The 23580-nt window shown below is 49.6% G+C and overlaps 1 protein-coding gene across 1 annotated transcript in view; it reads left to right on the forward strand.

The window, feature by feature from the left end:
- Positions 1-11917, forward strand: part of FBXO41 (F-box protein 41) — a 112667-nt gene extending 100750 nt beyond the window's left edge. Inside the window, exons 9-14 of the mRNA XM_066574585.1 lie at positions 3299-3451; positions 3573-3668; positions 3874-3992; positions 6425-6583; positions 9238-9353; positions 11503-11917. Of these exons, the coding sequence (XP_066430682.1) occupies positions 3299-3451; positions 3573-3668; positions 3874-3992; positions 6425-6583; positions 9238-9353; positions 11503-11565 (706 nt within the window). The 3' untranslated portion in view covers positions 11566-11917. The remainder of the gene's footprint in view (positions 1-3298; positions 3452-3572; positions 3669-3873; positions 3993-6424; positions 6584-9237; positions 9354-11502) is intronic.
- The last annotated feature ends 11663 nt before the right edge of the window (positions 11918-23580 follow it).

Here is a 23580-nt window from a genome sequence, read left to right on the forward strand (position 1 = left end):
AGAATATAACTACTATAATACTGGCCCCTATGTACAAGAATATAACTAGTATAATACTGCTCCCTATGTACAAGAATATAACTACTATAATACTGCCCCCTATGTATAAGAATATAACTACTATAATACTGCCTCCTATGTACAAGAATATAACTACTATAATACTGCCCCATATGTACAAGAATATAACTACTATAATACTGCTGCTATGTACAAGAATATAACTACTATAATACTGCTCCCTATGTACAAGAATATAACTACTATAATACTGCCTCCTATGTACAAGGATATAACTACTATAATACTGCCCCCTATGTACAAGAATATAACTACTATAATACTGCTCCCTATGTACAAGAATATAACTACTATAATACTGCCTCCTATGTACAAGAATATAACTACTATAATACTGCCCCTATGTACAAGAATATAACTACTATAATACTGCCCCCTATGTACAAGAGTATAACTACTATAATACTGCTGCTATGTACAAGAATATAACTACTATAATACTGCCCCCTATGTACAAGAATATAACTACTATAATACTGGCCCCTATGTACAAGAATATAACTAGTATAATACTGCTCCCTATGTACAAGAATATAACTACTATAATACTGTCCCCTATGTACAAGAATATAACTACTATAATACTGCCCCCTATGTACAAGAGTATAACTACTATAATACTGCTGCTATGTACAAGAATATAACTACTATAATACTGCTCCCTATGTACAAGAATATAACTACTATAATACTGCCCCTATGTACAAGAATATAACTACTATAATACTGCTCCCTATGTACAAGAATATAACTACTATAATACTGCCTCCTATGTACAAGAATATAACTACTATAATACTGCCTCCTATGTACAAGAATATAACTACTATAATACTGCCCCCTATGTACAAGAATATAACTACTATAATACTGCCCCCTACGTACAAGAATATAACTACTATAATACTGCCTCCTATGTACAAGAATATAACTACTGTAATACTGCTTCCTATGTACAAGAATATAACTACTATAATACTGCCTCCTATGTACAAGAATATAACTACTGTAATACTGCTTCCTATGTACAAGAATATAACTACTATAATACTGCTCCCTATGTACAAGAATATAACTACTATAATACTGCCCCTATGTACAAGAATATAACTACTATAATACTGCTCCCTATGTACAAGAATATAACTACTATAATACTGCTCCCTATGTACAAGAGTATAACTACTATAATACTGCTGCTATGTACAAGAATATAACTACTATAATACTGCTCCCTATGTACAAGAATATAACTACTATAATACTGCCCCTATGTACAAGAATATAACTACTATAATACTGCCCCCTATGTACAAGAATATAACTACTATAATACTTGCCCCTATGTACAAGATTATAACTACTATAATACTGCCCCCTATGTACAAGAATATACCTACTATAATACTGCCCCCTATGTACAAGAGTATAACTACTATAATACTGCTGCTATGTAGAAGAATAGAACTACTATAATACTGCCCCCTATGTACAAGAATATAGCTACTATAATTCTGCCCCCTATGTACAAGAATATAACTACTATAATACTGCCCCTATGTACAAGAATATAACTACTATAATACTGCCCCCTATGTACAAGAATATAGCTACTATAATACTGCCCCCTATGTACAAGAATATAACTACTATAATACTCCCCCTATGTGCAAGAATATAGCTACTATAATACTGCCCCCTATGTACAAGAATATAACTACTATAATACTGCCCCCTATGTACAAGAATAGAACTACTATAATACTGCCCCCTATGTACAAGAATATAGCTACTATAATACTGCCCCCTATGTACAAGAATATAACTACTATAATACTGCCCCTATGTGCAAGAATATAACTACTATAATACTGCCCCCTATGTACAAGAATATAACTACTATAAAACTGCCCCTATGTACAAGAATATAACTACTATAATACTGCCTCCTATGTGCAAGAATATAACTACTATAATACTGCCCCCTATGTACAAGAATATAACTACTATAATACTGCCCCTATGTACAAGAATATAACTACTATAATACTGCCCCCTATGTACAAGAATATAACTACTATAATACTGCCTCCTATGTACAAGAATATAACTACTATAATACTGCCCCTATGTACAAGAATATAACTACTATAATACTGCCCCTATGTACAAGAATATAACTACTATAATACTGCCCCTATGTACAAGAATATAACTACTATAATACTGCCCCTATGTACAAGAATATAACTACTATAATACTGCCTCGTATGTGCAAGAATATAACTACTATAATACTGCCCCCTATGTACAAGAATATAACTACTATAATACTGCCCCTATGTACAAGAATATAACTACTATAATACTGCCCCCTATGTACAAGAATATAACTACTATAATACTGCCTCCTATGTGCAAGAATATAACTACTATAATACTGCCCCCTATGTACAAGAATATAACTACTATAATACTGCCCCTATGTACAAGAATATAACTACTATAATACTGCCCCCTATGTACAAGAATATAACTACTATAATACTGCTCCCTATGTACAAGAATATAACTACTATAATACTGCCCCCTATGTACAAGAATATAACTACTATAATACTGCCTCCTATGTACAAGAATATAACTACTATAATACTGCCCCTATGTACAAGAATATAACTACTATAATACTGCCCCCTATGTACAAGAATATAACTACTATAATACTGCTCTTATGTACAAGAATATAACTACTATAATACTGCTCCTATGTACAAGAATATAACTACTATAATACTGTCCCCTATGTACAAGAATATAACTACTATAATACTGCCCCCTATGTACAAGAATATAACTACTATAATACTGCCCCTATGTACAAGAATATAACTACTATAATATTGCTCCTATGTACAAGAATATAACTACTATAATACTGCCCCCTATGTACAAGAATATAACTACTATAATACTGCCCCCTATGTACAAGAATATAACTACTATAATACTGCCCCTATGTACAAGAATATAACTACTATAATACTGCCCCCTATGTACAAGAATATAACTACTATAATACTGCCCCCTATGTACAAGAATATAACTACTATAATACTGCCCCCTATGTACAAGAATATAACTACTATAATACTGCCCCCTATGTACAAGAATGTGACTTCTGATTGGCTGACTCTACATGCTACATTATTATTAGGGGCTGTCTTGAAGCCGGCCTGGAATCTTTGCTTAAAGCAACAGGGGGGAATTTGTTAATACTGCGGATATCCCACTGTCCGAACATCCTGACGGACCGATCCCTCTGGTTGGCAAGCTGTTACTGTCGGGCACTGCAAGCCGTCACATACAGGTGATAAGCGGGTTTATGTGCCACTTATACTCAAGCTTTGAAACATTCTGTACATAGTTTAGTCTATAGTGGTATATGGGAGAGCCGGTATATATGACTCCTGTGTGTTCTGTACTTCCAGAAGTGCTACTGATCCTGTGGGACATGAAGTCATCTGGGCTCTGGGCGCTGGTTGTAGAGACATCATTTCCCTGCAGGTGGCGCCATTGCATCCATGGTGAGTCAGTCACATGCAGGCCATGGTCTGAGGCTGACATGTGCTCACATCTTATACCCCCGGTGAGCTGACCTCCTGCTATACTGCAGCCCTCATTGATGGGTTCAGGTGCAATGTTCCAGTCTTTGGGTTTCATGATGCAGATCGTATTCTGTGAAGTTATTTGTGATGCATCTACTGATTGGCTGTTTTCTTTTCTCCACAGCCAGCAACCCACACGTTTCAGTAATCGCTGCCTGCAGATGATTGGACGATGCTGGCCTCACCTCCGGGCGCTGGGCGTCGGGGGAGCTGGCTGCGGGGTGCAGGGGCTCTCTTCACTGGGTATGCAGAAATTATAGAAGTAGCATCTAAGACTATTGTATTAATACACTCATGAACAAAAAAAATAATGGCCCCAGGTAGAACTCATCGCTCTGCCTCATGGTGACGACATGTGATGTGTGGAGTCAGGATAGATGTAGCAGAGCTGTGTGTGTGATGTGTGGGGTCAGGATGGATGTACCATGTAGCAGAGCTGTGTGTGTGAATCAGGATGTAGGAGAGCTGTGTTTGTCGTGTGCTGTGTGTGATATGTGGGGATCATAATGGATGTACTATGTAGCAGAGCTGTGTTTGTGTGAATTACAATGTAGTAGAGCTGTGTGTGTCATGTGATGCGTGGCGTCAGGGTGGATGTAGTAGAGCTGTGTGTGTCATGTGTGGGGATTATAATGTATGTGCCGTGTAGCAGAGCTGTGTGTGTAAATCAAGATGTAGCAAAGCTGTGTGTGTCATATGCTATGTGTGTGATCTGTGGGGATCATAATGGATGTACCAGGTAGCAAAGCTGTGTGTGAATCAGGATGTAGCAGAGCTGTGTGTATCATGTGCTGTATGTGTAATGTGTAGGAATCAATATGGATGAGGTACTGCTGTGTGTGTGATGTGTGGGTATCATAATGGATGTACCATGTAGCAGAGCTGTGTGTGTGTAAATCAGGATGTAGCAGAGCTCTGTGTGTCATATGCTGTGTGTGCAATGTGTGATGGCTATACCATGTAGCAAAGCTGTGTGTGTGAATCAGGATGTAGCAGAACTGTGTTTGTTATGTGCTGTGTGTATGATTTGTGGGAATCGGGATGGATGTAGTAGAGCTGTGTGTGATGTGTGGGGATCATAATGGATGTATCATGTAGCAGAGCTGTATGTGTCATGTGTGCAGGTGAGGATGAATGTAGTAGAGCTGTGTGTGGTGTGATCGTTTGATCCGCTGCCAAGCAGCGCTAGCTCCAACAGTCTTGTTGTCCATCATTGATACAGGTGGCGCCTTCATTACAGAACTCTGTCTCTGCTCAAACCAGTTCCAGGCACTTAGCAGGAAGAAACTTGGTGTCCGGCACCCGTCACATGCCTGGCCGTTAACATCTCAACACCGTCGCCTCCTTTTGCAGTCGTGTCATAACCAAAAAACCTGGACTGCTGCGGACTGGAACCATATAAACCTTGGCGACAAATCCAGGGTTTGTTGGGCAGCCAATGACCGTTGTCTTTGAGTATGGAGGCCTCGGGTAGAGCGCTTCTATTCTACCTTTGCTGTGGAGCGGCACACTGCCCCCTGCTGGTGCGATGATCTTGGGAGCCATCACATGCGACAGTCAGTCCCCCCCAGTAGTGAAAGCTCAGCAATATTTACAGGAGCCTCCATGCCCCCCGTATCACATCTTGTATCCAAGCTAGTGGTGGTACAACAGGGTACTAGAGCCTCCATGCCTGCCTGTATCACATCTTGTATCCAAGCTTAAGGTGGTACAACAAGGTAGTAGAGCCTCCATGTCTGTCCGTATCACATCTTGTATCCAAACTAGAGGCGGAACAACAGGGTACTAGAGCCTCCATGCCCACCCGTATCACATCTTGTATCCAAGCTGGAGGTGGTACAACGGGGTACTAGAGCCTCCATGCCCACCTGTATCACATCTTGTATCCAAGCTGGAGGTGGTACAACGGGGTACTAGAGCTTCCATGCCCACCTGTATCACATCTTGTATCCAAGCTGGAGGTGGTACAACGGGGTACTAGAGCCTCCATGCCCACCTGTATCACATCTTGTATCCAAGCTGGAGGTGGTACAACGGGGTACTAGAGCCTCCATGCCCACCCGTATCACATCTTGTATCCAAGCTAGTGGTGGTACAACAGGGTACCAGAGCCTCCATGCCCGCCCGCATCACATCTTGTATCCAAGGTAGAGACAGTACAACAGGGTACCAGAGCCTCCATGCCCGCCCGCATCACATCTTGTATCCAAGCTAGAGGTGGTACAACAGGGTACCAGAGCCTCCATGCCCGCCCGTATCACATCTTGTATCCAAGCTAGAGGTGGTACAACAGGGTACCAGAGCCTCCATGCCCGCCCGCATCACATCTTGTATCCAAGGTAGAGACAGTACAACAGGGTACTAGAGCCTCCATGCCCGCCCGTATCACATCTTGTATCCAAGCTACAGGCGGTACAACAGGGTACTAGAGCCTCCATGCCCGCCCGTATCACATCTTATATCCAAGCTGGAGGCGGTACATCATGGTACTAGACCGATCCTGACAACTCCTACTTGCTGCCTTATATTTTTGCCAGTTTACCATCCGTTCCCATGAAGCTGACGTGACGCCGCAGTATAATGTGCTGCAGCATCAGGCCTGAATGTGACGTTTTATGCCGCAGAGTCACGTGTCGGAGGTTCCACCTCATCTGATTGTTATTCTCTCCCCGCAGCACGGAACTGTATGCGTCTGCAGGTGTTGGAGCTGGACCACGTTACTGAGATCAACCAGGAGGTGGCAGCAGAGGTCTGCAGGGAGGGTCTGAAGGGCCTGGAGATGCTGGTGCTAACGTCCACCCCGGTCACTCCTAAGGCTCTCCTACACTTCAACAGTGAGTATCTCTGTCATGTGGTGCGGACTGCCCGGCGTCATGGCGCCTGTGTGGTGTGGACTGCCCGGCGTCATGGCACCTGTGTGGTGCGGACTGCCCGGCGTCATGGCACCTGTGTGGTGCGGACTGCCCGGCGTCATGGCGCCTGTGTGGTGTGGACTGCTCGGCGTCATGGCGCCTGTGTAGTGCGGACTGCCCGGCATAATGGCGCCTGTGTGGTGCGGACTGCGCGGCGTCATGGTGCCTGTGTGGTGCGGACTGCCCGGCATCATGGCGCTTGTGTGGTGCGGACTGCCCGGCGTCATGGCGCTTGTGTGGTGCGGACTGCCCAGCGTCATGGTGCCTGTGTGGTGCGGACTGCCCGGCGTCATGGTGCCTGTGTGGTGCGGACTGCCCGGCGTCATGGCGCATGTGTGGTGCGGACTGCCCAGCGTCATGGTGCCTGTGTGGTGCGGACTGCCCGGCGTCATGGTGCCTGTGTGGTGCGGACTGCCCGGCGTCATGGCGCCTGTGTGGTGCGGACTGCCCGGTGTCATGGCGCCTATGTGATGCAGTCTGCCCGGCGCATGGCGCCTGTATGGTGCAGACTGCCTGGCGTCATGGCGCCTGTGTGGTGCGGACTGCCCGGCGTCATGGCGCCTGTGTGGTGCGGACTGGCTGGCGTCATGGCATCTGTGTGGTGCAGACTGCCCGGCGTCATGGCGCCTGTGTGGTGCGGACTGCCCGGCATCATGGCGCCTCTGTGGTGCGGACTGCCCGGCATAATGGCGCCTATGTGGTGCGGACTGCGCGGCGTCATGGCGCCTGTGTGCTGCGGACTGCCCGGCGTCATGGCGCCTGTGTGGTGCGGACTGCCCGGCGTCATGGCGCCTGTGTGGTGCGGACTGCCCGGCGTCATGGCGCCTGTGTGGTGCGGACTGCCCGGCGTCATGGCGCCTGTGTGGTGCGGACTGCCCGGCGTCATGGCGCCTGTGTGGTGCGGACTGCCCGGCGTCATGGCGCCTGTGTGGTGCGGACTGCCCGGCGTCATGGCGCCTGTGTGGTGCGGACTGCCCGGCGTCATGGCGCCTGTGTGGTGCGGACTGCCCGGCGTCATGGCGCCTGTGTGGTGCGGACTGCCCGGCGTCATGGCGCCTCTGTGGTGCGGACTGCCCGGCGTCATGGCGCCTGTGTGGTGCGGACTGCCCGGCGTCATGGCGCCTGTGTGGTGCGGACTGCCCGGCGTCAATTGCGCCTCTGTGATGCGGACTGCCCGGCGTCAATTGCGCCTCTGTGATGCGGACTGCCCGGCGTCAATTGCGCCTCTGTGATGCGGACTGCCCGGCGTCAATTGCGCCTCTGTGATGCGGACTGCCCGGCGTCAATTGCGCCTCTGTAATGCGGTCTGCCCGGCGTCAATTGCGCCTCTGTGATGCGGACTGCCCGGCGTCAATTGCGCCTCTGTGATGCGGACTGCCCGGCGTCAATTGCGCCTCTGTGATGCGGACTGCCCGGCGTCAATTGCGCCTCTGTGATGCGGACTGCCCGGCGTCAATTGCGCCTCTGTGATGCGGACTGCCCGGCGTCGATTGCGCCTCTGTGATGCGGACTGCCCGGCGTCGATTGCGCCTCTGTGATGCGGACTGCCCGGCGTCGATTGCGCCTCTGTGATGCGGACTGCCCGGCGTCGATTGCGCCTCTGTGATGCGGACTGCCCGGCGTCGATTGCGCCTCTGTGATGCGGACTGCCCGGCGTCGATTGCGCCTCTGTGATGCGGACTGCCCGGCGTCGATTGCGCCTCTGTGGTGCGGACTGCCCGGCGTCGATTGCGCCTCTGTGGTGCGGACTGCCCGGCGTCGATTGCGCCTCTGTGGTGCGGACTGCCCGGCGTCGATTGCGCCTCTGTGGTGCGGACTGCCCGGCGTCATGGCGCCTGTGTGGTGCGGACTGCCCGGCGTCATGGCGCCTGTGTGGTGCGGACTGCCCGGCGTCATGGCGCCTGTGTGGTGCGGACTGCCCGGCGTCATGGCGCCTGTGTGGTGCGGACTGCCCGGCGTCATGGCGCCTGTGTGGTGCGGACTGCCCGGCGTCATGGCGCCTGTGTGGTGCGGACTGCCCGGCGTCATGGCGCCTGTGTGGTGCGGACTGCCCGGCGTCATGGCGCCTGTGTGGTGCGGACTGCCCGGCGTCATGGCGCCTCTGTGATGCGGACTGCCGGGAGTCATGGCGTCTGTGTGGTGCGGACTGCCCGGCGTCAATTGCGCCTCTGTGATGCGGACTGCCCGGCGTCAATTGCGCCTCTGTGATGCGGACTGCCCGGCGTCAATTGCGCCTCTGTGATGCGGACTGCCCGGCGTCAATTGCGCCTCTGTGATGCGGACTGCCCGGCGTCATCATGCGGACTGCCCGGCGTCATGGCGCCTGTGTGATGCGGACTGCCCGGCGTCAATTGCGCCTCTGTGATGCGGACTGCCCGGCGTCAATTGCGCCTGTGATGCGGACTGCCCGGCGTCAATTGCGCCTCTGTGATGCGGACTGCCCGGCGTCAATTGCGCCTCTGTGATGCGGACTGCCCGGCGTCATCATGCGGACTGCCCGGCGTCATGGCGCCTGTGTGATGCGGACTGCCGGGAGTCATGGCGTCTGTTGCTTCCCTGACAGTGTTCTTCTCTAGGTGTTTGTCGCAATCTGAAGTCCATCGTGGTGCAGGTCGGAATCGCTGATTACTTTAAGGACCCGAGTAGCCCTGAAGCCCAGAAACTATTCGAGGAGATGGTCAACAAGCTGCAGGTAACTACGGCAGCCCTACGATCCGTAATACGTGCGAATGGGCGCCGTCTGCCATCGTATAGCTAGGAGCAGCAGGTTATGTACACCTGGTGTCCCGGGGGGATACATTGTCCACGTCTGCTCTGTGTCATGGGATATGTAGACGGCGAAGCCATCGCTGCCATATCTAAGCTGTCTAACTCCACTCCTCCGTAAAAGCGTGCTCTCGTGCGGACTCCTTATCTCCCCCCTCTATAATATGGCTCCTGCTGTACAGAAGCAGCACAGTCCTCTCTTATCCCTCCTCTCTATGTAGAGTGCAGGGGATAACATGGAGCTGAAACATCAACGTTCATCCTTGTGCTACAGCCGGGACAATGCTAGAACTAGGAGAGGTGAGGAACAACTGCAAACCAGATACGTAGCATTAGCCCTTCCACTGCCCTAGACCACCAGGGATCTTAAAATTAACCACCGATTTCCTTAGATCACAGTGGATATATTTATCCCATCTCAGCATGTTATATTCTATCTACAGGGAAGAACTTGCTGATTGGTGAGACTGCTGGAACCCCCAACGCATCCTGAAGTTTTGAAAGCCGCGGCTGTGCATGTGCATCTTCACTCAACCTACTTCACTGGGACTGCTCAAGATAGCAGAGCACTTGCACTCAGCTACCTTTAGTGTTCCCATTGAAGTGAATATAGTGGTGGTGCGCATGCGCTGCCATAACGGTCTGAACTTCAGGACACGACAGAAGGTGACATCTCGAGATTGGCGGGAGTCCCAGCAGTCGGACCTTGCCCTCGACCACCAGGGATACTGACTTTCAGCTTTCCTCTACTCTAGACTAATGGGGATCATATAATCAACCATTGACTATCCTAGACCACCAGGGATTCTTACATTAACCCATTCACTGCCCTTAACTCCCAGAAATACTGACATTAATCTACTACTCTGGAAACTGGGAATTTTGACATGTTACCCATTTATTGCACTAGATTAGTAGGTATACGGACATTGACCTTTCTACTGCCCTAGACTACCAAGGAGCTCAAAATGAGCTATATGACTATCCTAGACCACCAGGGATTCTTACATAAATCCCTTCACTGCCTTTGACCACTAGAGATACTGACATTACCCTTCTACTACCCTAGACCACCACGGATGTAAAATTAACCACTGACTACTACTCTAGACCACCTGAGATTCTTACATTAACCCATTCACTACCTTCGGCCACCAGGAATAATGATATTAACTACATAAAAGGGGTTTTCCAGGCAGCTGGTCCTCCGAACCTGTGTAGTAGCCGATTCTTATAATTGCAGGTGCATCTGTCATTGAAAGCAATGGAGCTGCGCTTGTAATTGCAGGCAGCTTCCACTCCGAACCTGGTGTATCCTGGTACTGACAGCCGGCACTGCTTGGAAAATCCCTTTAATTCCTGCCCCAGACTACTGGAAATATTGATATTTTACCCATTTACTGCCCTAGACCAGAAGGTATACTGACTTTACTTTTCCACTGTCCTAGACCACCAAGGATATTAATATTAAGTCTGGGTTCACACGGGGCGTATTCCCGCCAGAAATCCCGCGGTTTGGCCGCAGCAAAAACTGCGAGATTTCCGCGGGGAGAACCGCCGCGGAGAAACCCACGGCGGCTTTGAAGCGGCCTGGCCACTCGCTCTTCCGCTGTGGCCAGCGCTCCCATAGAGGAGAGCGCGGCCGCAGCGGAAAGAAAAAAAAGAATGGACATGCTGCATATTCTGAAACCGCGGCTGCCGCATCCGTGGTTTCAGCCTGACTTACCGCAGCAGATTGGCCGCCCCGTGTGGACGAGATTTCTGAGAAATCTCGTCCACATGGCTGGCTAACCCTGAGATTAGCGGCCGCAGGCGGATTTGCCGCAGCGAAATACCGCGCGGAGTCTCCGCGGCAAATCCGCCCTGTGTGAACCCAGCCTGACATTAACCCTTCCACTGCCCTAGACCACCAAGGGTCTTAAAATTAACTACGGACTACCCTAGACCACCAGGAATTCTTAAATTAAAGTGGTTGGCCCATCTCAGCAAGTTACCCTTGTCCTAGAATTCTTCTTATCTGATCATTCGGATCTCCTCACATGGACAGGGACTACTTGACCTTTCTTGTCTTCCAGGCTCTTAAGAAGAGGCCGGGATTCTCCAAGATTTTACACATTAAGGTGGAGGAAGGCTGCTAACCCCTAAGAAACAGACTCTTTGTGATCTGATGTAACTGTGCCGTCTCGCCATGGGAAGTGCCGCAAAGACCTATTGCCAAATATCTGTATCCAAGAGTGTTTCCGGAACGCCTTAAGATGGTAGCACAGAGTAAGGAAGCCATTAGGTCCCAAATAGCAGAACTGTTCTATCTCCAGGGTTCTTCGTATTCCTCCTCGTTCCGTGTGAGTTCATTGCGACAGCCAAGAAAACCCCCCGGGGGGAGACGGCGGAGAACTGGGAGCCGTCCCACTGTCTGTGTTGATCTTCTTCTTTGTGTTTTCGAGTCCAGTGAGATATCCATATAGATCTGTATATTATATATATTCATATTTTATTGATAAATATATCTATCCTGTTATTTATGACGCAGCGGAGGACGCCTGCCGCTCATCGCCTCACCAGGAGCTCTGACATAACCGGATCCCACTCACCTCCCCAGTATTTGTCTTGGGGAAGGCAGTACGCATTTACAGTGAATGGGTAACAACATAGCGAGAGGCTGACGAAGTGATGAAGAGGCGCCAGCATCAGCTTGGGGGCCACCACCAGCCTCGGATTGGGGGCCACCATCTCACAGACTCAACCATGTGTGGACCTTTTGTTGCCCGTGGATTATTGCAGCCTCGTTCATTCCAGGTGCTAAAAGAGGCTCTGACTTCGATGACCTCTTCATTCATACGTTCCATTCATCCCATCGGTTCATACAGGTCCAGGCACGTAGGGGGCAGCATCGCCGGATGATAAGCACTTTATGGTTAGCAGGTAATGAAGTGTTGGATGATGTGGTGGGGGTGTAGAGTATTCAATAAGGTATTTCCATTCATTCCAACCTTCAGGCTTTTTATTTCCTTAAAGGGATTGTACCACAACTAAAAGTTCTCCTCTATCCACACGGTAAGGGATAAGCTTGCTGATTGGTGGGGGTCTGACCTCTGAGACACCCGCTGACCTCGAGAACAGACGTCCCGTAAGCCACTCTGCCTGTCACTGCAGGGGTGGCTTCTACCCCCACTGTGACATCACTACGAATAGGCTACTGGCCGAGCATGCGCGGTCGACACTCCATTTATTGGGCTACTGCCCAAGCATACGCAGTCGGCACTCCATTCATTTAATGGGCTACTGGCCGAGCATGCGCGGTCGACACTCCATTTATTGGGCTACTGCCCAAGCATGCGCAGTTGGCACTCCGTTCATTTAATGGGCTACTGGCCGAGCATGCACAGTTGGCACTCCGTTTATTTAATGGGCTACTGGCCAAGCATGCGCGGTTGGCACTCCGTTCATTTAATGGGCTACTGGCCAAGCATGCGCGGTTGGCACTCCGTTCATTTAATGGGCTACTGGCCGAGCATGCACAGTTGGCACTCCGTTTATTTAATGGGCTACTGGCCAAGCATGCGCGGTTGGCACTCCGTTCATTTAATGGGCTACTGGCCAAGCATGCACGGTTGGCACTCCGTTCATTTAATGGGCTACTGGCCAAGCATGCGCGGTTGGCACTCCGTTCATTTAATGGGCTACTGGCCGAGCATGCGCGGTTGGCACTCAAAACATTTCAATGGGTCTGATGGAAAGACCCGAGCGGAGACCTTTTTCGATTGAAAGCGAGTGGAGTGCTAGTGTGCCTGTGCGACCAGCAATCCATCTAGTCTCCTCGTTGCGGGGGCTGCAGTAAACCCACAGTAAGGAAGACAAACACAGGAGTCCTATTTTCGAGATTGGTGGGGGTCGAAGTATTGAGATAGGGGATGATTTGTAATTGTGGTACAACCCCCTTTAAAGAGGTCCTCCCACCTCTGGGTCTGATCTGCCCGGCTGTAATTGGTGGTGGGATTACAGAAGCGGCCGAGGGGGCTGCTCTGTGCTATTTCCACGACTCCCATAGAAGTTACAGAAACAGTGTAGCGCAGTCCGCTCGCCTTCTTCCATACTCCCGACCTCCATGGACAGAGGGGTATTCCCAGCTCAGGCATGACTGACCGAAATGAAAATACCCCTTTAAAGGGCCGGTGCAATCTACTGCACATTTTTAATCGCCGTACCATGAAAAATCCTGCAAAGTACTAATATACTTCAATTCCACCCCGAAATCTCTGCTTTCTGTCAGTAAATGGATAGTTTTAGGTTTTTCTCCAGGTTTAGAGATCTTATTTACATGGTAACAAATCATCAGCTGTGAGAGCAGGATTGGGTCAGAGTGGAGCCACACAGGCAGCTGTGATTGGGGCTTAACCCTTTCCAACCCACTGTCTGACGTCTGAAGGCATTACGATTTAAGGCTGTACAGCTCCGATGTTGGAAGACGTACGTCGGGGTTCTCTTACTGTATATTGCCAGCCTCTCTGCTGTTGGTGCCTATCCAATGTGTCACCTCATGCAGTACTGGCTTTAGCCAGCAGATAGCGCCATTGTATAATGGCACAAAAAGAGAAAGCCCCCTAGGAAAACCAGGATACAAATTGGATTGGAAAGGGTTAAATCTGTTATATGTAGTCAGGGGTGTATGTGCTACGGGACAAACCATGCGGCTGCGATAAGGCTCCATGTAGAGAGGGGCCCGAGTGATATTTGGCTCCACCCCCTTTTCTCCTACATGGCTGCGACCAATGCAGGACTCCCCGCCCCCGAGGAACTGGAATGCCTGAAAACAAACTGATTGGGAAATGTCTTTGGGTTCGTACAAAGGAAGAGGAGATGCTGGGAGATAAAGTATTCAGGATAAGGTATCTAGACTGTTAGGAGCCGTATACTGAGGACAGTGTGCAGCAGACACTCGATATTGTCCGGCACTGGAAGGAGCTGCACTCCAGGAACTTTAGCACGTTGCACATTTAGTTGTTGATAAGTCGTTGCAGCGACCAGAGGATTACTAACGAGCTCCACAGGAGACGCCAGAGGCTCTTAGATTGTTATTCGTCCCTTCCACTGGAAATCCATATGAGATGTTACATGAGTGTTAGTGACCATGTTCTAGTATTGGATCCTTGGCGTCATCCTGCAACTTTGTCCGTTACTTTAGACTGCATGCGCTCATTAGATGTCTCTGACCACAACCATCGGGAATGGTTGGCTTGTGGCAGTCTGATGCTGCAGGGGCTTTCAGTAGACCCACATTATTCTGCTGTGCCGGCGCCATGGTTGCTCAGTGGCGCCATCATGTTGTGCCTGTTACTTTGTGACACTTTGATGCCTACAGTTTGCATTTGTTTGGCCAGGCGTATACAATAGTGCAGCCGTGTTGTTGTGCTTACATTCCATGTGACATTCATTGCTAGATATATTGTTTTATTTGCGCCCCCGGGAGCGTTGTCACTTATTCTTCATGGCTCCCCAATATCTGGCACCCCAGGACCGTTCCAGAAATCACTAAGGCACAAATCCTAGTTCTAGTGTTGCTGAGGGCGACCCCTGAGGACGCTCCCGCCGGTGAGCTCCATGAATCGTATCATATAGATGACGATGTGAGCGCCACAACCCTGAAGTGCTCTTAAAGGGAAGGGCTCAACCCAAACCAGGGTGCATATTAGCCTCTTACTCCCCACTTCTACACGAGGCAACCCAAACAACCAATCACCGGGAATGAGTAAATCCAAACAACCAATCACCGGGAATGAGTAAATCCAAACAACCAATCCCCGGGAATGAGTAAATCCAAACAACCAATCCCCGGGAATGAGTAAATCCAAACAACCAATCAGGTTGCGAATAGTGTGGATTTGGGGAGTAATATAGATATATGCAACCAGGACTAGCCCTTTAAAAGAAAGCATTTTGCATATACTAGAATCCCAAGCACAAACGTACTCACTAGTGGGTGCTGCAGACGACACGTGGGTGCCATGAATGAGTCTACAAGGGGGCCACCACAGAGGAGGCAATATTTACTGGCCGGGCCCACGAAAGGAGTACTTACTGGCACAGACCACAAGATGGCACTGGAGAGGTACTGCTTCTCATTATGGAGAGCGCCAAGCTGATGTAGGAACACTTCTAGGCCATGCAATGCTCCCTGGGAATTAGGCCTTTTTCACAGGGGCGACAGCGATATTACCGTGAGACAATCGCAGCTAGGATGGGTAATGTATTTTTATTTTATGCCGCTAGAGCTTATTTTATGGACGAATAGTAGGATTTCCTACTGTAAAAGCTGCATCGCACGAAAACCGCAACACAACACGAAGGAAGGCTCCATAGGGAAACATTGCATGTCGCGGCTCTATAGAGCTCGCCACGATTTTGTAGGCTTGCAATGTCGCGGGCTCCAAAACATCGCTAATGTGAAGGAACCCGTGGGAAAGCACAGGCTTCACCGGCATGCGATTTCTAGCACTGGCGCATCGTGAGAAAACTGCACAATTTTGTCGCCCGTGCGAAATTGGGCTTTAGGTTTGCAAATGGTAGATGAAAAAAAATGCCTCACTAGCGCCACCCATTAAAACATAACTTCCCTATACGTTAACTACTGACCTATTCATAGGCCTGTTCAGAAGTTAGACATTAACCCATTTAGGACCAAGCAATGTAAACAGACGGTGCTTGTTCCTGGGCTTTAAACCCAGCCGATAGTTAAAGCCCCTGCTTCTGCAAGAAGTCAGAAGCATGTCTGGTTGTCAGCTGTTAGTCACAGCTGATAACCCGAAGGAGAAGGCAAGAGGGGTTTTTAACCTTTTCTGCCTCCTCCTTTCTTTAGTACACAGCGTTCAATGAGCAATATGTACTAAAGTGAAAGTGGAAGTATAACTTCAACTCCATGAGCCCCACAGTCACATGACCGCCAGGATTCCCTGCTACAGCAGAGCTGCAGGGTCATAGCAGACTTTGATCAGTTCTGCCAGTGACTAGTCACTATAGGGGGACGTTTCCCCTGTAACTGGGGCCCCTATGGCTGCTGCAGTAGGAAAGTATCAAATTAAAAAACAAGTGTGAATGTCCCCCAGAGGTCTTACATGACGTCATGGCGGACGTACAAGGTGAAACACCAGAGGTCTTACATGACGTCATGGCGGATGTACAAGGTGAAACACCAGAGGTCTTACATGACGTCATGGCGGACGTACAAGGTGAAACACCAGAGGTCTTACATGACGTCATGGCGGACGTACAAGGTGAAACACCAGAGGTCTTACATGACGTCATGGCGGACGTACAAGGCGAAACACCGGAGGTCTTACGTGACGTCATGGCGGACGTACAAGGTGAAACACCGGAGGTCTTACGTGACGTCATGGCGGACGTACAAGGTGAAACACCGGAGGTCTTACGTGACGTCATGGCGGACGTACAAGGTGAAACACCGGAGGTCTTACGTGACGTCATGGCGGACGTACAAGGTGAAACACCGGAGGTCTTACGTGACGTCATGGCGGACGTACAAGGTGAAACACCGGAGGTCTTACGTGACGTCATGGCGGACGTACAAGGTGAAACACCGGAGGTCTTACGTGACGTCATGGCGGACGTACAAGGTGAAACACCGGAGGTCTTACGTGACGTCATGGCGGACGTACAAGGTGAAACACCAGAGGTCTTACATGACGTCATGGCGGACGTACAAGGTGAAACACCAGAGGTCTTACGTGACGTCATGGCGGACGTACAAGGTGAAACACCAGAGGTCTTACGTGACGTCATGGCGGACGTGCAAGGTGAAACACCAGAGGTCTTACGTGACGTCATGGCGGACGTACAAGGTGAAACACCAGAGGTCTTACGTGACGTCATGGCGGACGTACAAGGTGAAACACCAGAGGTCTTACATGACGTCATGGCGGACGTACAAGGTGAAACACCAGAGGTCTTACGTGACGTCATGGCGGACGTACAAGGTGAGACACCCGAGGTCTTACGTGACGTCATGGCGGACGTACAAGGTGAGACACCAGAGGTCTTACATGACGTCATGGCGGACGTACAAGGTGAGACACCAGAGGTCTTACATGACGTCATGGCGGACGTACAAGGTGAAACACCAGAGGTCTTACGTGACGTCATGGCGGACGTACAAGGCGAAACACCAGAGGTCTTACATGACGTCATGGCGGACGTACAAGGCGAAACACCAGAGGTCTTACATGACGTCATGGCGGACGTACAAGGTAAAACACCAGAGGTCTTACATGACGTCATGGCGGACGTACAAGGTAAGACACCAGAGGTCTTACATGACGTCATGGCGGACGTACAAGGTGAGACACCCGAGGTCTTACATGACGTCATGGCGGACGTACAAGGTGAGACACCAGAGGTCTTACATGACGTCATGGCGGACGTACAAGGTGAGACACCAGAGGTCTTACATGGCGTCATGGCGGACGTACAAGGTGAAACACCAGAGGTCTTACATGACGTCATGGCGGACGTACAAGGTAAAACACCAGAGGTCTTACATGACGTCATGGCGGACGTACAAGGTAAGACACCAGAGGTCTTACATGACGTCATGGCGGACGTACAAGGTGAGACACCCGAGGTCTTACATGACGTCATGGCGGACGTACAAGGTGAGACACCAGAGGTCTTACATGACGTCATGGCGGACGTACAAGGTGAGACACCAGAGGTCTTACATGGCGTCATGGCGGACGTACAAGGTGAAACACCAGAGGTCTTACATGGCGTCATGGCGGACGTACAAGGTGAAACACCAGAGGTCTTACGTGACGTCATGGCGGACGTACAAGGTGAAACACCAGAGGTCTTACGTGACGTCATGGCGGACGTACAAGGCGAAACACCAGAGGTCTTACATGACGTCATGGCGGACGTACAAGGCGAAACACCAGAGGTCTTACATGACGTCATGGCGGACGTACAAGGCGAAACACCAGAGGTCTTACATGACGTCATGGCGGACGTACAAGGTAAAACACCAGAGGTCTTACATGACGTCATGGCGGACGTACAAGGTGAAACACCAGAGGTCTTACATGACGTCATGGCGGACGTACAAGGTGAAACACCAGAGGTCTTACATGACGTCATGGCGGACGTACCAGGTGAAACACCAGAGGTCTTACATGACGTCATGGCGGACGTACAAGGTGAAACACCAGAGGTCTTACATGGCGGACGTACAAGGTAAAACACCAGAGGTCTTACGTGACGTCATGGCGGACGTACAAGGTGAAACACCAGAGGTCTTACGTGACGTCATGGCGGACGTACAAGGTGAAACACCAGAGGTCTTACGTGACGTCATGGCGGACGTACAAGGTGAAACACCAGAGGTCTTACATGACGTCATGGCGGACGTACAAGGTGAAACACCCGAGGTCTTACATGACGTCATGGCGGACGTACAAGGCGAAACACCAGAGGTCTTACGTGACGTCATGGCGGACGTACAAGGTGAAACACCCGAGGTCTTACGTGACGTCATGGCGGACGTACAAGGTGAAACACCCGAGGTCTTACATGACGTCATGGCGGACGTACAAGGTGAAACACCAGAGGTCTTACGTGACGTCATGGCGGACGTACAAGGCGAAACACCAGAGGTCTTACATGACGTCATGGCGGACGTACAAGGTGAAACACCAGAGGTCTTACATGACGTCATGGCGGACGTACAAGGTGAAACACCAGAGGTCTTACGTGACGTCATGGCGGACGTACAAGGTGAAACACCAGAGGTCTTACATGACGTCATGGCGGACGTACCAGGTGAAACACCAGAGGTCTTACATGACGTCATGGCGGACGTACAAGGTGAAACACCAGAGGTCTTACATGGCGGACGTACAAGGTAAAACACCAGAGGTCTTACGTGACGTCATGGCGGACGTACAAGGTGAAACACCAGAGGTCTTACGTGACGTCATGGCGGACGTACAAGGTGAAACACCAGAGGTCTTACGTGACGTCATGGCGGACGTACAAGGTGAAACACCAGAGGTCTTACATGACGTCATGGCGGACGTACAAGGTGAAACACCCGAGGTCTTACATGACGTCATGGCGGACGTACAAGGCGAAACACCAGAGGTCTTACGTGACGTCATGGCGGACGTACAAGGCGAAACACCAGAGGTCTTACGTGACGTCATGGCGGACGTACAAGGTGAAACACCCGAGGTCTTACATGACGTCATGGCGGACGTACAAGGTGAAACACCAGAGGTCTTACGTGACGTCATGGCGGACGTACAAGGCGAAACACCAGAGGTCTTACATGACGTCATGGCGGACGTACAAGGTGAAACACCAGAGGTCTTACATGACGTCATGGCGGACGTACAAGGTGAAACACCAGAGGTCTTACATGACGTCATGGCGGACGTACAAGGTGAAACACCAGAGGTCTTACATGACGTCATGGCGGACGTACAAGGTGAAACACCAGAGGTCTTACATGACGTCATGGCGGACGTACAAGGCGAAACACCAGAGGTCTTACATGACGTCATGGCGGACGTACAAGGCGAAACACCAGAGGTCTTACATGACGTCATGGCGGACGTACAAGGCGAAACACCAGAGGTCTTACGTGACGTCATGGCGGACGTACGAGGCGAAACACCAGAGGTCTTACATGGCGGACGTACAAGGTGAAACACCAGAGGTCTTACGTGACGTCATGGCGGACGTACAAGGTGAAACACCAGAGGTCTTACGTGACGTCATGGCGGACGTACAAGGTGAAACACCAGAGGTCTTACATGACGTCATGGCGGACGTACAAGGTGAAACACCCGAGGTCTTACATGACGTCATGGCGGACGTACAAGGCGAAACACCAGAGGTCTTACGTGACGTCATGGCGGACGTACAAGGCGAAACACCAGAGGTCTTACGTGACGTCATGGCGGACGTACAAGGTGAAACACCCGAGGTCTTACATGACGTCATGGCGGACGTACAAGGTGAAACACCAGAGGTCTTACGTGACGTCATGGCGGACGTACAAGGCGAAACACCAGAGGTCTTACATGACGTCATGGCGGACGTACAAGGTGAAACACCAGAGGTCTTACATGACGTCATGGCGGACGTACAAGGTGAAACACCAGAGGTCTTACATGACGTCATGGCGGACGTACAAGGTGAAACACCAGAGGTCTTACATGACGTCATGGCGGACGTACAAGGTGAAACACCAGAGGTCTTACATGACGTCATGGCGGACGTACAAGGCGAAACACCAGAGGTCTTACATGACGTCATGGCGGACGTACAAGGCGAAACACCAGAGGTCTTACATGACGTCATGGCGGACGTACAAGGCGAAACACCAGAGGTCTTACGTGACGTCATGGCGGACGTACGAGGCGAAACACCAGAGGTCTTACGTGGCGGACGTACAAGGTGAAACACCTAATTACATCCATCAGTAAGAAAAATGTACAGAATAAAATAAGAATATACATAAAAAAAGAAAATAACCCAAAACCGTCACTGTATGCGCCCTGTAATCAAAACGGCCGACACAAAAATGAGGAACCCGTTCCCATACTTTATTTAAGCGTAAATATACTAAATTTAAAAAAAAAAAAAAAAAAAAAACATTTTTTAGCTTTTTACCCCCAATAAAACTAAAAAAGCGGAGAAAAAAAAAGAAAAGTCAGTGAAAAAGATATTAAAAAAATATAGCCCTAGAGGTCATGGGGGAAAAAACCACAACAAAAATAATTCTGGTAGCTGAAAGAAAAAAAATAGGGCCATTAAACCACCACATAAGGGAAAATCCCTAAAAAGTGTCTGGTCCTTAAGGGGGTGCCAGTTGTAAACTATTGACGGCCTACCCTGAGGACAGACCAAGAGTAGATTGGCGGGGGTCTGTAGCACTGGACTGCCACCGATCCAGTCATGGACAAGCGGATTTCTGCAGTAAGCAGACAGCTCCATTCTTACTGTAGTGGCAAGGCTTGCTATTGCAGGCATGGAAATAAATAAGAACTTGGTCTGCAACTCCAAGGCTGGCCACTACAGTAAGAATGGAGCAGTCTCCTTCATTTGAGCTCGCTAGCTTTGGGGGAACAGCTCTTCGGCGGGGGTCGTGGGTAACCGACCCCACCAATCTACTATTGATCTATGCTAAGGAAAGTCCATCAATGGTTTACAACTAGACAAGCCCTCATACCGTCCAATAGGTGGCGCTACAGAGGCATTTTCCTTCTCTATCCCATAAATCACAGAAACTGGGTTTCAACTTCTAAAAAGGGAAAAAAGTTCACTACAGTGCTGCATACGGCGTCACACCCGCTGTGCCATATCCTTCCCCCTCCCTTAAAGCAGAATCTATGAGAATACCAGGCATCAGCAGAGGCTGCGGCACATTTCTGGGTACCATTACCGTAATTCTCATAGAAGTCCACGAGGTGAAGACTCTGGGCAGCGAGAAGTAACAGTATGGGTTCTACACCGTAGCAGCTCAGCTCTGGCCAAATATTGTTAACCCCTCCAGGAATGGCGCAGCCGGCGCTCACATCTCCTGGTACGGATGACCAGCCAGTGCAGCCAATGAGACCCCCCCCCCCCCCCCCCCGTTTACCTAGTGCCGTAGCCAAATCCTTTCTTTATAGATGATAGCCGTTATATAGAGGATAGACGCTCGTTGCAGAGATTCTTTATTTTTATATAGAGATTTCTATGTTAGATTACGATATTTAAGAGGCGGTAGGAAGAAAAGAATAGGCGGGCTGTAAAGGGTGCGGACCGGGGGCTGCGAGGGTCGGTCCGATGCAGGTCAGCCACACCTTATACTTCAGTAATAGCTTCATTCAACCTCCATAAACAGTCATGGGTCCAGCGGAGACTAGACCGAAGCTCCAGGCACAAGCCAATCACTAATCATCATCCTCATAGCCATGACAGGCGGCAGCTGGAGGCCAGCAGTTGTGGAGCTGAAGACCTTTCGCTCAGGATACATACTACATCTCCTTGCTCCTTCGCCTTTACCCCCTTGTTCTGATACTCTGAAATTGCATGATTTCCTGCCACCTTTCCCTCGTAGACTGAGTAAGAAGGATCAGAAACAGGTCTGTGCGGCACAGAGAGGCAGGATACTGTATAATGGATGGGAAGGATCAGAGACAGGTCTGTGCCGCACAGAGAGGCAGGATACTGTATAATGGATGGGAAGGATCAGAGACAGGTCTGTGCGGCAAAGAGAGGCAGGATACTATATAATGGATGGGAAGGATCAGAGACAGGTCTGTACAGCACAGAGAGGCAGGATACTGTATAATGGATGGGAAGGATCAGAAACAGGTCTGTGCCGCACAGAGAGGCAGGATACTGTATAATGGATGGGAACGATCAGAAACAGGTCTGTGCAGCACAGAGAGGCAGGATACTGTATAATGGATGGGAAGGATCAGAAACAGGTCTGTGCCGCACAGAGAGGCAGGATACTGTATAAATGGATGGGAAGGATCAGAAACAGGTCTGTGCCGCACAGAGAGGCAGGATACTGTATAAATGGATGGGAAGGATCAGAAACAGGTCTGTGCCGCACAGAGAGGCAGGATACTGTATAAATGGATGGGAAGGATCAGAAACAGGTCTGTGCAGCACAGAGAGGCAGGATACTGTATAATGGATGGGAAGGATCAGAGACAGGTCTGTGCAGCACAGAGAGGCAGGATACTGTATAATGGTGGGAAGGATCAGAAACAGGTCTGTGCAGCACAGAGAGGCAGGATACTGTATATTGGATGGGAAGGATCAGAGACAGGTCTGTGCAGCACAGAGAGGCAGGATACTGTATAATGGATGGGAAGGATCAGAGACAGGTCTGTGCAGCACAGAGAGGCAGGATACTGTATAATGGATGGGAAGGATCAGAAACAGGTCTGTGCAGCACAGAGAGGCAGGATACTGTATAATGGATGGGAAGGATCACAAACAGGTCTGTGCAGCACAGAGAGGCAGGATACTGTATATTGGATGGGAAGGATCAGAGACAGGTCTGTGCCGCACAGAGAGGCAGGATACTGTATAATGGATGGGAAGGATCAGAAACAGGTCTGTGCAGCACAGAGAGGCAGGAT

The sequence above is a fragment of the Eleutherodactylus coqui genome, chromosome 7 (genome assembly GCF_035609145.1).
Source record: "Eleutherodactylus coqui strain aEleCoq1 chromosome 7, aEleCoq1.hap1, whole genome shotgun sequence".
In the NCBI taxonomy this organism is placed as follows: Eukaryota; Metazoa; Chordata; class Amphibia; order Anura; family Eleutherodactylidae; genus Eleutherodactylus; species Eleutherodactylus coqui.